The 13,742-nt window shown below is 34.4% G+C and overlaps 1 protein-coding gene across 1 annotated transcript; it reads right to left on the reverse strand.

Annotated features, from left to right (window-relative positions):
* Nucleotides 1-1,440: 1,440 nt before the first annotated feature.
* LOC128995764 (E3 ubiquitin-protein ligase Siah2-like) lies at nt 1,441-6,137 on the reverse strand. The gene is made up of 2 exons (XM_054420782.1): nt 6,126-6,137; nt 1,441-1,755 (listed from the first exon to the last, which is right to left on the reverse strand). Exons 1-2 carry the CDS (start codon nt 6,135-6,137, stop codon nt 1,441-1,443), a joined length of 327 nt encoding a protein of 108 aa, XP_054276757.1.
* Nucleotides 6,138-13,742: the final 7,605 nt, after the last annotated feature.

The raw sequence follows: 13,742 nt of genomic DNA on the forward strand, positions 1-13,742 counted from the left end.
ATTTATTTATATGTTGAAGTATTTTTTATTTGTGAGTTTTATGATATTTGTATCATTACTGACGCGACCTATCCAGAAATGGTCATCGGTCAAGAGGATGGTAATTATGGTAATTATGGTAATGCTATTTAACTTACATGAATGCAGGCTACATACAATGAAAGTGCAATAGATGAAACTCGTGAGAGAACGTAAACTTAATAAAATTTTTGGGTAGACTTCCGTAGGCTATCTGTTGGCACAAACAACCGAATGAAAATATCGATTAAGTTATTCAATTGTTTCATTCGATATTATTTTCCTGTTTAAGGGAACATTCATTATTATCGATGATTTCTTTTCGAGGGTAGACTTCCATATCTGTTGGCACAAACAACCGAATGAAAATATCGATTATTCGATTGTTTCATTCGATATAGGTATCGATTGATATTTTCATTCGGTTGTTTGTGCCAACAACAGATATGGAAGTCTACGCCTTTTCGATATATCGATATATTTTTTCTATCCGATATATTGATTAAGATAACAAATTAAAAAATATCAGTTGACATCTACAATAAGGATACAGTAGGCCTAAATAAATATTGTTCAGTATCAACAAACAATTAAAAAAATATTACGTTATAATAAAATAAAAACTGTTTTACTAACCTAACAAACCAAACTTGCTGTAACATTTCAACATTCCGTTTGATAGCCTATTCCTATGGGCTATCATTTTTGCCTAAACAAGGTGAGTTCTTTTGTAATTTAAATGTGTTTTAAATTACCACAACCTTAAAAATTTAATAAAATACAGTACATAACATAATAGATTGTTCAAGTTTTATCCTGATTGAAGAAGCTGGTATGCAACCAAGCTTATGGAAAATCCCTGAAATGTCAAAGCTTCATGCACAAAACTTAAACATTGCAACACAATTTTAACAAGTTTTATTTCAGTTTTAATGTAATGTACCACAGAAGATTTTACTTTATGCGTTCAAAAAACGTAAATTCATATTTAAGATTTCCTTCATGCAAAACCTTATATAAGGCGCTTTGTGGAATCTTCATGCAATGATTTTCATCATCTGTGTTACTTTGCCAACCCTTTTCACAACATTCTACCACAGAAGGATTTAACGTAGAAACATATAAAACCTCATTTTTTTCAATCTTAACTCTTAAAAGATATTCATTTTTCAACTTGCCAATTGGTGTTGCTTCAAAGGTAAATTTAAAATGTTCCCGGTCTAAATTATAAGTTAGGGTAATCCAGAATATCTTGTCAAACTTGGATATGAGAAGATGTTCAGTATGGTATGTCTCAGGATTAAAGCTGTGCAAAGTAAACTTCATAGATGACTTTGCTCCGTATTTAAAGATTTTCTTACAATGTTCTTTCTCATAGTGATCCATCAGTTTTATCAAAGGAGTCACAGTGTTACAATCGGTTTACCTACACTCCGCAGGTCTGAAGCCACAAAATTCCTCGTGGTCACTCCCGGGCTCCAGGATGTCTTGACAACCATCTTCATGGTACTTGCACTGACGAGGAAGGGCTTCCTTTTTTAAACACACAGGATTCTCTGTTGTAAATGGACCTTTGCATGTTGGGCAGTCATTTAACTTCTCACAGCAGCTGTTGCAAACCCGATGGCCTCTGCTGCATTTCTTAAATGGAATTTGGATTGTGTCCAGACACACTGGACATTCTACAATCTTTTTTACAGATAACGAGAGGTTCTTCAGTGAACTTTTTATTTTTTCCTGAAAATAAAATTTAAATCATGAATGAACAAATAGTTTATTCCACATCAAATGGTAACATACAAATATATTTAGAAAAAAGAGGAAAGTGGTTTTACCGCCAACAAATTATACTCACACTCACAACCAATGGAAAGAAGTTCACCAAAATATCATCCTAATGCTCCTCCAATGCTGTCATACAACCCGATCGACATGGAAGTTGAAATGTAACAAATTATGTGGATTACTGTAGGTATTTATGAAGGTGTGTTCAAATGTTTATATATGATTACATAAAAAAATATTTGTTAAATGAAGCTAATTAACTTATTGAATAAATGTGTTCAATCCGAGCAAAGCTCGGCCTCCGAATACTTGTGATAAAGTGGCTGGAGCAAAAGTCTACGTCTTTATCGCAAGTAGGATCCCAGTTTGAATTGTCAGGACTCAGGAGGTGTGTAGTTGTATAATAAGTACTAGGGAATAGGGAAATGATATTTCAAATATTTGTTTTTGTCTTTTCTTAGTAAATTATTTAATTGAAGGCTTAATTAATGACCATTAACTTATTAAGTGGAGGGAAAATGGCAAAATTAAAATCTTCACTCCCTAGAGGACCACTAAACCTCAATTTTAACACCTCAATCATTATTTTATCACAATACGGTTTTTAGAAATTCTGTTACAAATTTAACATTGCTCTTATGGAACTAAAGTCCAATATGGCTACCACTGATGAAGACTCTTAAGAAAGTTGGATGTTCACTTTTGTGAGGTTAATAATAGACAAGAGGATTATATTTTGTGTTAACCTCACGCAGAAATTATCTAACCTTAATAGTAAAAAATAATACTTGTGTGTAGGTGTGTCATAGTGGTAGGTATTAAACATATTTGTTTCATTTCAAAGCCAATAGCACATCTCTCAAGTAGATCTGACTAAAAGTGTTCAATGAAAAGCGTTATAAGAACCCTTGTATACAGACGGTTTTGTGTGCCATTTCACGCTGTAAAACGTGATTATAATTACTGATTGGATAAAAAAAACATTGCATTCCGTGTATCCAAGTCAGAATCAAGTTTTGCATAAAAACTGCGCAGAAAAAACGTCCCTTAAAAGGGCTAAAAAAAGGTATTAAATTTGTTGATGTAGCATGCAATATTGCCGATTATTTTTCTACAAAATCAGCTGACAGCGCATGTATTGGCCATTGGGGTGATATTAGTGAGGTCGGGGAGTGCGCTGACAAGTTGTGGAGGGGGGGGGGGCGGCAGCAAACTTCGTTGCCTAGAGGCGGCATTTACTTAAATACGTCCCTGAGCTACAGACAGTTAGTTCTTCATGAAACAGTTGCTTCATATTGATTAATAAACTATTTCTTGCCATGGAGCAAAAGTTTCATTTCTGACAATTCCAATTCAACAACTGTTTTACCAAAACATTAAAATGTGCATTTTTATAACCATTGGTTATGTAACCTGAACAGGTGACTCAAGCAGTTTAAAAATAATAATATTGTTCTGAGACGTTTTTGATCGGTCCAAACAATTTTGCTTTTCAAAAAACCTTAAGTAATTAATATATAACAAATTATACAGCCACTAAAAATCATGATTAATTAATAATAATTGATAATTAATTTTTGTAAAAAAAAAACAACCGACTTCAAACACTCTAAAAAGAATGAAATAATTTTAATAAAGTAAAATTTTGTAATATTCAAGCTCACGTAGGCCTATTTCAAGTCAATATTTCACACTGCAAACATAAAAAAACTAGGTGGCATTCGCAGAGGCTTCCACAAAATTGAGCGGAGTCGTCAAGGGTTCATATTAGCCTATATTGTTTTTGTCATACTGCAGTAAAAACAGTGGTTACTAATGCATGTGTGGCGGGTCTAAAGTAGGATTTTTACACATTAGGTAGTAAAAATTGTTTTTAGCCTCTATAGAGTAAAAATCAGCTTTTGTCAACTCAGTTGTAAATTTCTATTGTAAACGATTGCAAGTATCGAAATATGTATCCATTCGTGCTTCGTAACCATTTTAACCTACAGCCTACAGTCTCTTCCCATAGCATTTTAACATTGCTGATAAATTTATCCATTCCCACACTCAACACTGCTCACCTTTACTACTTCCTTCACCACCCCCTACGTCGTGGACCTGTTACCCTCTCTTCCCATAGCATTTCAGTATTGCAGATACATTACTCTAACTGCTACAAACTGTTTCTAGTTCCCACACTCCACACTGCTCACCTTTTCACCTTCTTTCGCCCCTTCCTAAGTTGCGAACCTGTTTCCCTCCCATATCCCATAGCATTTTAGGATTGCAGATACCTTAATCTAATCGTCATAAACAGTACCCACACTCCGGACTACTCGCCTTGACTACTTCCTTCATCACTTCCTACGTCACGGACCTTTTTCCCCCTCTTCCCATAGCATTTTAGGATTGTCCATACCCTTATCTAATCGTCATAAACAGTTCCCACACTCCGGACAGCTTACCTAGACTACTTCCTTCACCACTTAATACGTCGCGGACCTGTTTTCCTTCCTCCCCATAGCATTTTAGGATTGCAGATACCCTAATCTTATTGTCATAAACAGTCCCACACTCCGGACTGCTTGCCTTTATCACTTCCTATGTCACGGACCTCTTTCCCTCTATTCCCATAGCATTTTATGATTGCCTTTACTACTTCCTTCACCAGTTCCTACGTCGCGGAACTGATTCCTTCCCTTCTTCCCTTCCCACAGCATTTTAGGATTGCAAATACCTTAATCTAATCGTCATAAACAGTTCCCACACTCCGGACAGCTCGCCTTTATTACTTCCTTTATCACTTCCTACGTCACGGACCTGTTTCCCTCCCTTCCCATAGCATTTTAGGATTGCCTTTACTACTTCCTTCACCACTTCCTACGTCGCGGACCTGATTCCTTCCCTTCCCATAGCATTTTAGGATTGCAGATACCTTAATCTAATCGTCATAAACAGATCCCAGACTTCGCACTACTACCCTTGACTACAATCATAGATAAAACATACTCCCTTAGTAGATTTTTCATCCTTATGGAACAGCTGAAGACAATTTTATTGTTAGTTCATGTACGGTTTATGTAGAGGTCGTGTTTTGTTTACAATTTGTTTCCCGTTATTACAGCCATTTAAAACCTCGTTTAACCAAATAATACGATCTAATCATAAACAATAACTTGTCCCCTAGTTATATAACCAAACAGTAAAGCACAAATCAAGAAATTAACCCTAAAATAATAGAAACAATGTTTCGTCGACACTAGCGCCTTTGTGTCACGTACATGAACTAGACACGAAAAACGTGCTTCAAAATTTACAATGGGGTGAGAAGTCTACTTGTGTTGGTTAGTCTATGCTACAATGTATCGTATAATCTTCAGTATAATCTTTGCTAAATATTACCAAGTGATTTTTTTCCCTTTGTACTGTATTTATAATTTGCTAGTATACTGTGGGTAGTTGGCTTATTATGAACATATGCTACAACTTCAAGTCTTTTGTTTACTTTTTCCTTGTTATTTAATTCAGCCAACATGGTTACCTAGCAACCCATAAGACTAATGTTAAAAAAATTTGATTTTCAGTTTCATTTTTCTACGTAATTAGATTTTTGTTGGTAGTTCTAACTGCAGTAAACTCGTTTTTAGGCCAGAAATAAACTATTTACAACATTTGAAGAAAATCGTCGGAGCCGTTTTCGAGATCTTGGTACAAGCAAGCAAGCATACATACATACAAGCAAACATTGCTCGTATTTGAGTATAGGATTTTCCTTGGTTTAATTTAATCACTGATGTGACAAAACACAAGTAATAAATTTATCAAATAAAGTAAATGTGAACTGAAATCTATGTTAAGATAAAATAAGAGTATTTAAATCAACGATATACAATTTAGTTATTGATGATATTCTTTAGCTTAATTTAAGCATAGGTTTAGCAAAACAAAATAACTAAATTTACCTAAATATACATATATATAAAAAACAATGTGATGTGAAAGTTATGTTAAGTTAATCTAACACATGTTAAGCAGTTTGAATTTATTTAAAGTAGACTCCAAATTCATATAAAACATCTATACATTGTAATTTTCTTATTGTTTCCATGAAAATATATCAATACCGTAATATTATTTTTATAACACTAAAGACACCTTAAAAATTGAAAGTAGAGCCTGAGTTGAGTTGATGCAGCAATGCTTTTAGAATATTTTTTTTTATTTCTATAATCATTGACATAGTTTTTGAATAAATGATCTTTAATAATTTTTTAGATTAAATAAACCAACCACATAATTGACACCATTAGATTTTTATATAATAGTATAGATAAACTCACCAACTCTGCCATTTTGTTGTTTTATTTCTGTCACTAAGCTTGTGTCTCATTTTCTTAACAAAAAACACCTGAAAACAGAAAATTGTTTTATAGTGGAGATAAAATCAGTTTGTAGGTACTGAACGACTAAACAGCTCAATAATAATAATAATTTTACAATAATAATAACAATTCAACAATAATAATAGTTTTAATATAAGTTTAAAATTGATATCAAAACAATTTTTTCTAATTTTTTTGCTACTTGGGTACCTATCAAAAAAGGAAACAATAAAAAAATAAAAAGTAAGTTAAAATCGATAAAATAATGGATTGAATGATCAAATGAAACAATCGATATATTGATAGTTTTAATCATGAATGTGGTTAACTAAAGTGCAGCCATACAAAATAATATTAGCATATCATAGGCTAAAATGATATCATCAAAATCCAAGATGGTGAGATTGAGTGACCTACCTACTTTGTTGATTTGGCATGAAATGATCCAGGGGTTTAACAAAATTCCATTAAGAATGGATAGTTTAGGTTCACACTGTTTTATGTTCTACAATATAAACTCAGTGGTCGCCGGAATTTTACCCCCTGGGCAAAGCTGATGTCACTATGACTTAGTAACCTGAGCGCTCCAAAGTTTGTTCGCGGCCGTAATTTTACCCCCACGGATTTGGAAGTCTAATGAAAATAGAGCGTGATAAATTAGATTAGCAATAAAAACCTAAATTTTAACCCCTGTCCATATAACTAGCGTTTAGACAACTGTAGATGTACAACCTGGATTTTTACCCCCTGGCTAGATATAGAAATTGTATTGATAATGATTAATTTTCTTCTTTCAGATTTAATTTAATAATAAACATTTTATTATTAAGTAGTCTATCTTAATTTAATTGTAATCTCAACCAAGTAAAAAAGTTTCGCTGTTTAATTTTGATATTAGAGATTTGGGTTTGGGGCCAACTGTTGATTAATATGTAATTATGTATAATAAACTGAGTAACTTATACAATTTAAATGATAAGTTTAATTGGGTGAACATTTCTTTAACGATTTATTATACCACAGTGGAAAAAAATTTATTTCGTTTCTGTTGTACAATAACACAATATACGCCTTTTTGTTTCTTCAGCCACAAACCATGAACTATTTATGGTTTGCACTGAGAGAGGTCATTGAAAAACCTGTTGTAAAATGTAGTTGTAGGCATCCAGTACAAAGTAGTCGACTACTTTTGTGTTGACTACTGCAAGGAAACCCAAATGTTTATATTATACATAATGACCAACAGTTGGCCCGAAAAATTTAATCCCGAAACTCGAATATTAAAATTCAAACCCTGATTGATTAAATTAGTTAAGGTTACAAATATATTAAGATAAGCTACAAGTTGTTTACCATTAAATTAAAACTGAAAGAATAAAATTAATTATTCTCACTTATTTCTATATCTAGCCAGGGGGTAAAATTCCTGGAGTAAAAATCCGGGGGTAAAAATCTGGGCCGTATTTTGAGCTGACCTCTTGAAGGGGGTAAAATTCCGGCCCGTAAACTCTAGGTTTTATAATTTGATGTGTTCTGATTAAATTGACAACCGTGCAAATATACATTTAATTCCACCTTTAATCCATCGAACTGATGTTGTGCAACTCATAAGTTCGCGGCCAGAATTCTAGCTGTACCCGTGGGCTTTGCCCCGTTTAACTTCATAAGTATTCGCATGGCTCAATCACGTCGTGGTTGAAGTTCGTTCACTACGCTCACTCACACCTTTAGGTTGGAGCTCATTTGCTGCGCTCACTTGCCTTCAGGTTAGCTCGTTCACGACGCTAACTCGCCTCCAGGTTGAAGTTCGTTCGCTACGCTCACTCACCTTTTGGTTGCAAATTAGCTGATGCCATAAATTTAAAAAAAATTATAGTGCTGCACCCTGTTGGTAATCCTTGTAACTTTAATGCTATTGAACATCATAGAACAGAACCAACTTGTTTAATTGAAACAGCTGTTAAGATTCATTAATTCCTTTTAAATATGAAAAATCATAAGGTTAATATGGGAAACTCCAGAGCCACTGGGGCGGAGCCCGAAAGCCCGATCAGAATAAAAACTACCTAGTTTTCCTATTTAATGCCCAAAGAATCGGTGTACCGAATTTCAGCCTCCTAGGTAAATGGGAAGTGGGAGAATTAGATGAGTGAGTGAGTCAGTTAGGGCTTTGCCTTTTATATATTTAAATTCCACCTTTAATCCATCGAACTGTGTTGTGCAACTCAAAAGTTTGCAGCCGGAATTTTACCCCCTAGTGTGTGACGTCAGTTTTGCGCAGGGGGTAAGATTCCAGGGGGATAAAAATCCGCTACCCCAAACTCTGGAGGTGGACGAGCCTGTTACAAACATTTCTCAGGGCCGAGGATCATACAATGTCTTAAGTTAGGCTATTTTTTGTGTACGATGTTTGTGTTTGGTTAACTCACTTATTCACACAGAACCGGTTTAAGTTAGCTTCTAAGGTTAAAGAAAGCTTAATATACGGTACCACACTTACCTTACAGCACCAACTTTTAAGAGGAAGTAGGCTATGCCCCCCTACTTATCACAAGGCGAGTTAGTTGATAAGGCATGGAACCCATGAGCATAACTGATAAGTTAAAGGGATACATCAGTACTGGCATGCATATTTTAATAAATTCCCATCAAGAATGAACTAACTTACTATGCTTTACTGTCTACTCAGTTATGATGAGACAGAGATCTATCTACTAGTATCTAAAGTAATAAGTAGTATATTAACAAAAACTAATATAAAACTCACTTTTGATAAGAAGATAACAACGCATACAGAGGCAGGCATCAGTCAAGTCAGAACCAGAACCAACCAGCAGAACTCAGGCAGGGCAGGAAGGAAAGGAGGAGCGTGAGCAAGCATGAGAGACTGCTGCAGCGCCTGCGCATCGGCCGGAAATCAAATATCTTAGTGGAGGGAAAACCTTTGCTTATAGGCAGGCAGACCGAGAGCGTTGATTAAACATTATATTCTGACAGTGTTTTATATGTATTTCATGGTGTTGACCTCTGTTATAGTATACAGGGTGAACAACTTATCTGTGCCACCATTGGTATCTCAGAAACCATTAGATTTAGAGAGAACATTAAACGGGGAACTTCAATGGCATAAAAAAATATGAATTCCAATGTTTCAAAAATGGCCGCCATTTTCTCTCTAAACCTTCTCGTTTACAGGGCCGGACTTAGGACTTCAGAGGCCCCGGGCGAATTTGCCGATGGGGCCCCCAGTATGATTATACGAGAACAAATACGGTACACAATGTAACGCATATTGCATGCACACTAATTTTAAATAGGCAATTTCAAGGTGAATTAATATGTAAACCTGTTAGAATAGTATGCTGTATTTTGCATAAACTAATTTTATGTAATATTTTAAGTCTGAAAATAGCTACAATGTACGGTGTTCTGTTATGATTTGTTCTTGTTGTAATTGTATTTATAAAATTTTAATATACCTAGCAGGTACCTTACAAATTTTTTTGCAATACATTAAAATGTAATATCCTTTGCAACAAATAATGAAAACTATAGATAAAATAAAAATAAAATAACACGTAGCCTACTTGTAAAAGGTTTAATTTAATTTTTTTACTGTAATACACATTCTATTTGGTGCTTGAATGAAAACACAAATAAAAAATAACTAACATTAATAAATGGAGTAAGTTATATTTAAACACGTGATGTAAGTCAGAGATAATGCATACACTTTTAAAGCTTTAATATATTTTATAACTTACTATAATTTTACTAACAAACCTTTTACTAAGTTTATAAGATACAAGTCAAAACAATTTTAAAGTTTACTTTTTATAGATTAATCATTATAAGGTTTAGAACATAGTTATTTTCCCTATAAATACATGTCACTTCCCACTCGGATACGTTGGTCACGTTGGCATGGCAATTAAAACCCCCTTTTCCTACATTTCTTGACTGCACTAAAACTATAAAACCATAAACTATGACTTATGTTTATTTTCATAATGGTTTTGGTATGGAATTCTCGTTTGTATAATATGTTAAAGTACTAGCATGAAAAGTACCATTAAGAACTTTAACGAGTTTGAGTTTTTTCTTGACGAGTAAAATGTTACAATACAAGTCTAATAACCAATCACAAGCACAAGCACAAGCTAACCATTTATATGAGTAACTGAAAGATGTTTAAATGTATTCAATATCTCAGATTAATACAACACAAACATAACATTCAATACAACATTAATTTGTTCTTTGTAGTGTTTGCAGAATTATTAATAAAATACAACACAAAAGTACGACAATGTCAACCAAAAACACACTGGGAGTAAAGTGATTTAAATGGTTTTGGATAGGCGATAAGGCATTGTATGTATGTTTATGCGCGTGCGTGAGACAGACAGGACTAGACAGGATCCCTTATTAGCTCATTATCATTTATTGTTGCAGCTGCTTGTTGTTTTTTTACGATTTCAGTCGACAACGCTCGCCCGCTCCCAAATAATGTAATTTTTTTTAACATCAGACGACCCTATAGTTGTCATAAAATGTCTATATAGATTTTTTTATCCTACTGGCACTGTATGATTTTGACTCTTAATGACTAAATTGAAGATACAAATTTCGACGTATAACTTAATTACTATTTTACAAAACCTTTTAATTGAAAGGTTAATATAATACTTCTGCCCCTTAAAATCGTGATTGGCATATACTTAGAGGTAAAAGAATAACATCTAATAAAACATAAACAGAGCAATGTTTTTATTTTCAAAAGTATTAGAACTCCATTGAATCTCCATTTAATATATAAGTATAGCCCAACACAATTGTACAAGTTACGTTCTACGTTAGGACAAGAGTTTTCATATTATTTATTGTATTTTTTGCCCCAAGTGAAGGGGCCCCCTTCAACTCGATCGCCGCGGCCGTACGTTTGTGTGAACAGCTTCATTGAAACTCAAACTGGTCCGTCACAGCCTAGCAGCTATGCTCGTGTAAACTAGGTCTAAGCGCGGGGCCCAGTGCAAACCTGAGGAAAAGTCCCTTAGAGTCAAGAATTTTGGTCCTAGTAATACCTTAAAACTCACCTAACAATGACCTTAAATATAGGATAACGACAATAAAGCTGTTAAAAAAGAAGGCCATTCGGTAAGTGTCTGATTAATTTTCGAAGATATTAATAAAAACTACTGTGCAAGGGGCCCCTTTCGGGGCCCCCCTAGGCCCGGGGGCCCCGGGCGCTCGCCCCGTCCGCCCCTAGGTAAGTTCGGCCCTGCTCGTTTAGGAGCTACAGCATGTTAAACTTTGAAAAATTCACTTGCTGTGTGGTTATAAACTTATTAGTTTTTTCAAAGTTTTACACGCTGTAGCCCCTAAACGAGTAGGTTTAGAGAGAAAATACCAAAAGTAAAAAAGTCTTAAAATTGTTTCTAGAATCTAAAACAATATAGTACAGGGTGTTCCGTAAGAAATTTTAAAGTTAGCTGCCATATTGGAAAATGGCGGCCATTTTTGAAACATTGAGCGCGTTCTGGGAACATTTACCGGTGCACCGGTGCCGCACCAGGGCAAAAAATGTTTCGTTCTGGGAGACCGGTGAGTTAACCTAGCAGACAGCTATTTCCTATTTTTCCTCCACCGGTGCAAGATTTATGACAGCAGAAATTGTACGGTGCATAATACCATAGATTAAACATGTATGTTTAATCTATGATAATACACCGGCGGCCTCTGATTGGTCAGTTTCTCGGACAACAGCATGCAGCTAGCTACGGCAAGATGGCGGGTCCATCAAATAATGTTCATCAGTTTTATAGGTGATGTTACGTAATGAGTGAATAATTTGTTCAATGAGGGGGTTATATTAGTAATAAAAGAATAATTTTCAAATAATTTGTTCCGTGAGGGCAAGTCTGTTTGTTTGATTTAAATATTATAAAGCAAATAGTAGGTGGATGTGTAAATACCGTATAAATAAATAAATAAATAAATAAATTATAATCCGATGTTGACCGTAAACCGGTGACTAACAGTTCTGGGATACCAAGCAAGACTCTTGCCCCGGGGCGGTACCGGCGAGTAAGTCACCGGTTAATCTGCACCGGTGCACCGGTACATGTTCCCAGAACGCGCCCATTGGAATTCATATTTTTTAATATCATTAAAAACTAGTTGAAGTTCCCCATTGAATGTTATATCTAAATCTAATAGTTTCTGAGATACCAATGGTAGCACAGTTAAGTTATTCATCCTGTATAGCAAAAATTGATTGCAACACACAATCCTTGTTGCCTGATTGGATTTACGCTAAAATGTCTTCTTAAAAATATGACATTACATTTATTCCTTATAATTAGTTTAACGAGTAGGCCTACTTGGGTTTGCTGCCACAGGGAGGGTAAAAGTGTGTTTTTTTTTAATAATACTACTATACAGAAAAATGAGCGTTAATTTTGACATCTAAATACTATACAGCTGCAATTGTTACTCAGGTATACAAATTCTAGACCACTTCTAGATGAGCTACATACTTGTAATTTTCGGTGGTTGTAGGTCTAGTGCCCAAACCATCCATACAATTCCAAAAATTTCAAATTTTAACCCCCCGTAATCTTTAATTTTCCCCCCATGTTATTCTTATGGGGAATAACATTAAAGTGGCCAAATTTAGTGAGCTCATCTGAACGGTTTAGAAACGAGCTAGAGACATGAAATTTGGTAGTAACGTAGTGTGGTATCTTAAATTAAAGGGGAAATTTGCAAAAGTCCCATTTTCAAATTTTAACCCCCCCAAAAATCCAAAATGGTGGACCTCTGAAAACGACAAAACACGTTTTTTTTCAAAGGGCTATAGCTCAAAAACGGTAAGAGCTAGAAAAGATTTGAAAGAATTTTCATGAGCAGGAATTAAATTTTCTACAAAACCCTGTTCAGCGTTTTCCGAAAATCGCACTCCTTCAGCTTCAAAAAACGCCCTACTTTCAAAATTTGGTAAATTCCTCTCAAGTTTTAAAATTATTATCTAGTAAAAAGTAGTGAAATTCATAAAAATAAATCTAACAAAATTTACCAATTTTTGAAAGTAGGGCGTTTTTCAGGGGTGAAGGGGTGTGATTTTCGGAAAACTTCTTGCAGTGTTTTGTAGAAAATTTAATTCCTGATCAAATCATTCTTTTAACATTCTTTCAAATCTTTTCTAGCTCTTACCCTTTTTGAGTTATTGGTAGACGTTTAAAAAAATGTGTTTTTTTAGACAACCACCATTTTGGATTTTTGGTCGGGTTAAAATTTTAAAATGGGACTTTTGGGAATTTCACCGTTAATTATTTAGGATCCTATACCACAATACTACCAAATTTCAAGTCTCTAGCACGTTTCTAAACGAATCAGATGAGCATACCAAAGTCTTTAAATTTCATAGTTATTCTTCGTAAGAATAACATGGGGCTTGTAAAAGTGGTAAAAACCTTTAAAATTTTGACATGAAACCTAAGTTTTGGGGGTCAAGGAGTAAAGTTACGAAAAACATTTAATGAGTAGACTTTAATGTAAACTAAGTTAAATATA

Source organism: Macrosteles quadrilineatus, unplaced genomic scaffold (assembly GCF_028750875.1).
Source record: "Macrosteles quadrilineatus isolate MER2022 unplaced genomic scaffold, UCM_ALF_1.0 Scaffold_5__1_contigs__length_97177068, whole genome shotgun sequence".
NCBI lineage: Eukaryota > Metazoa > Arthropoda > Insecta > Hemiptera > Cicadellidae > Macrosteles > Macrosteles quadrilineatus.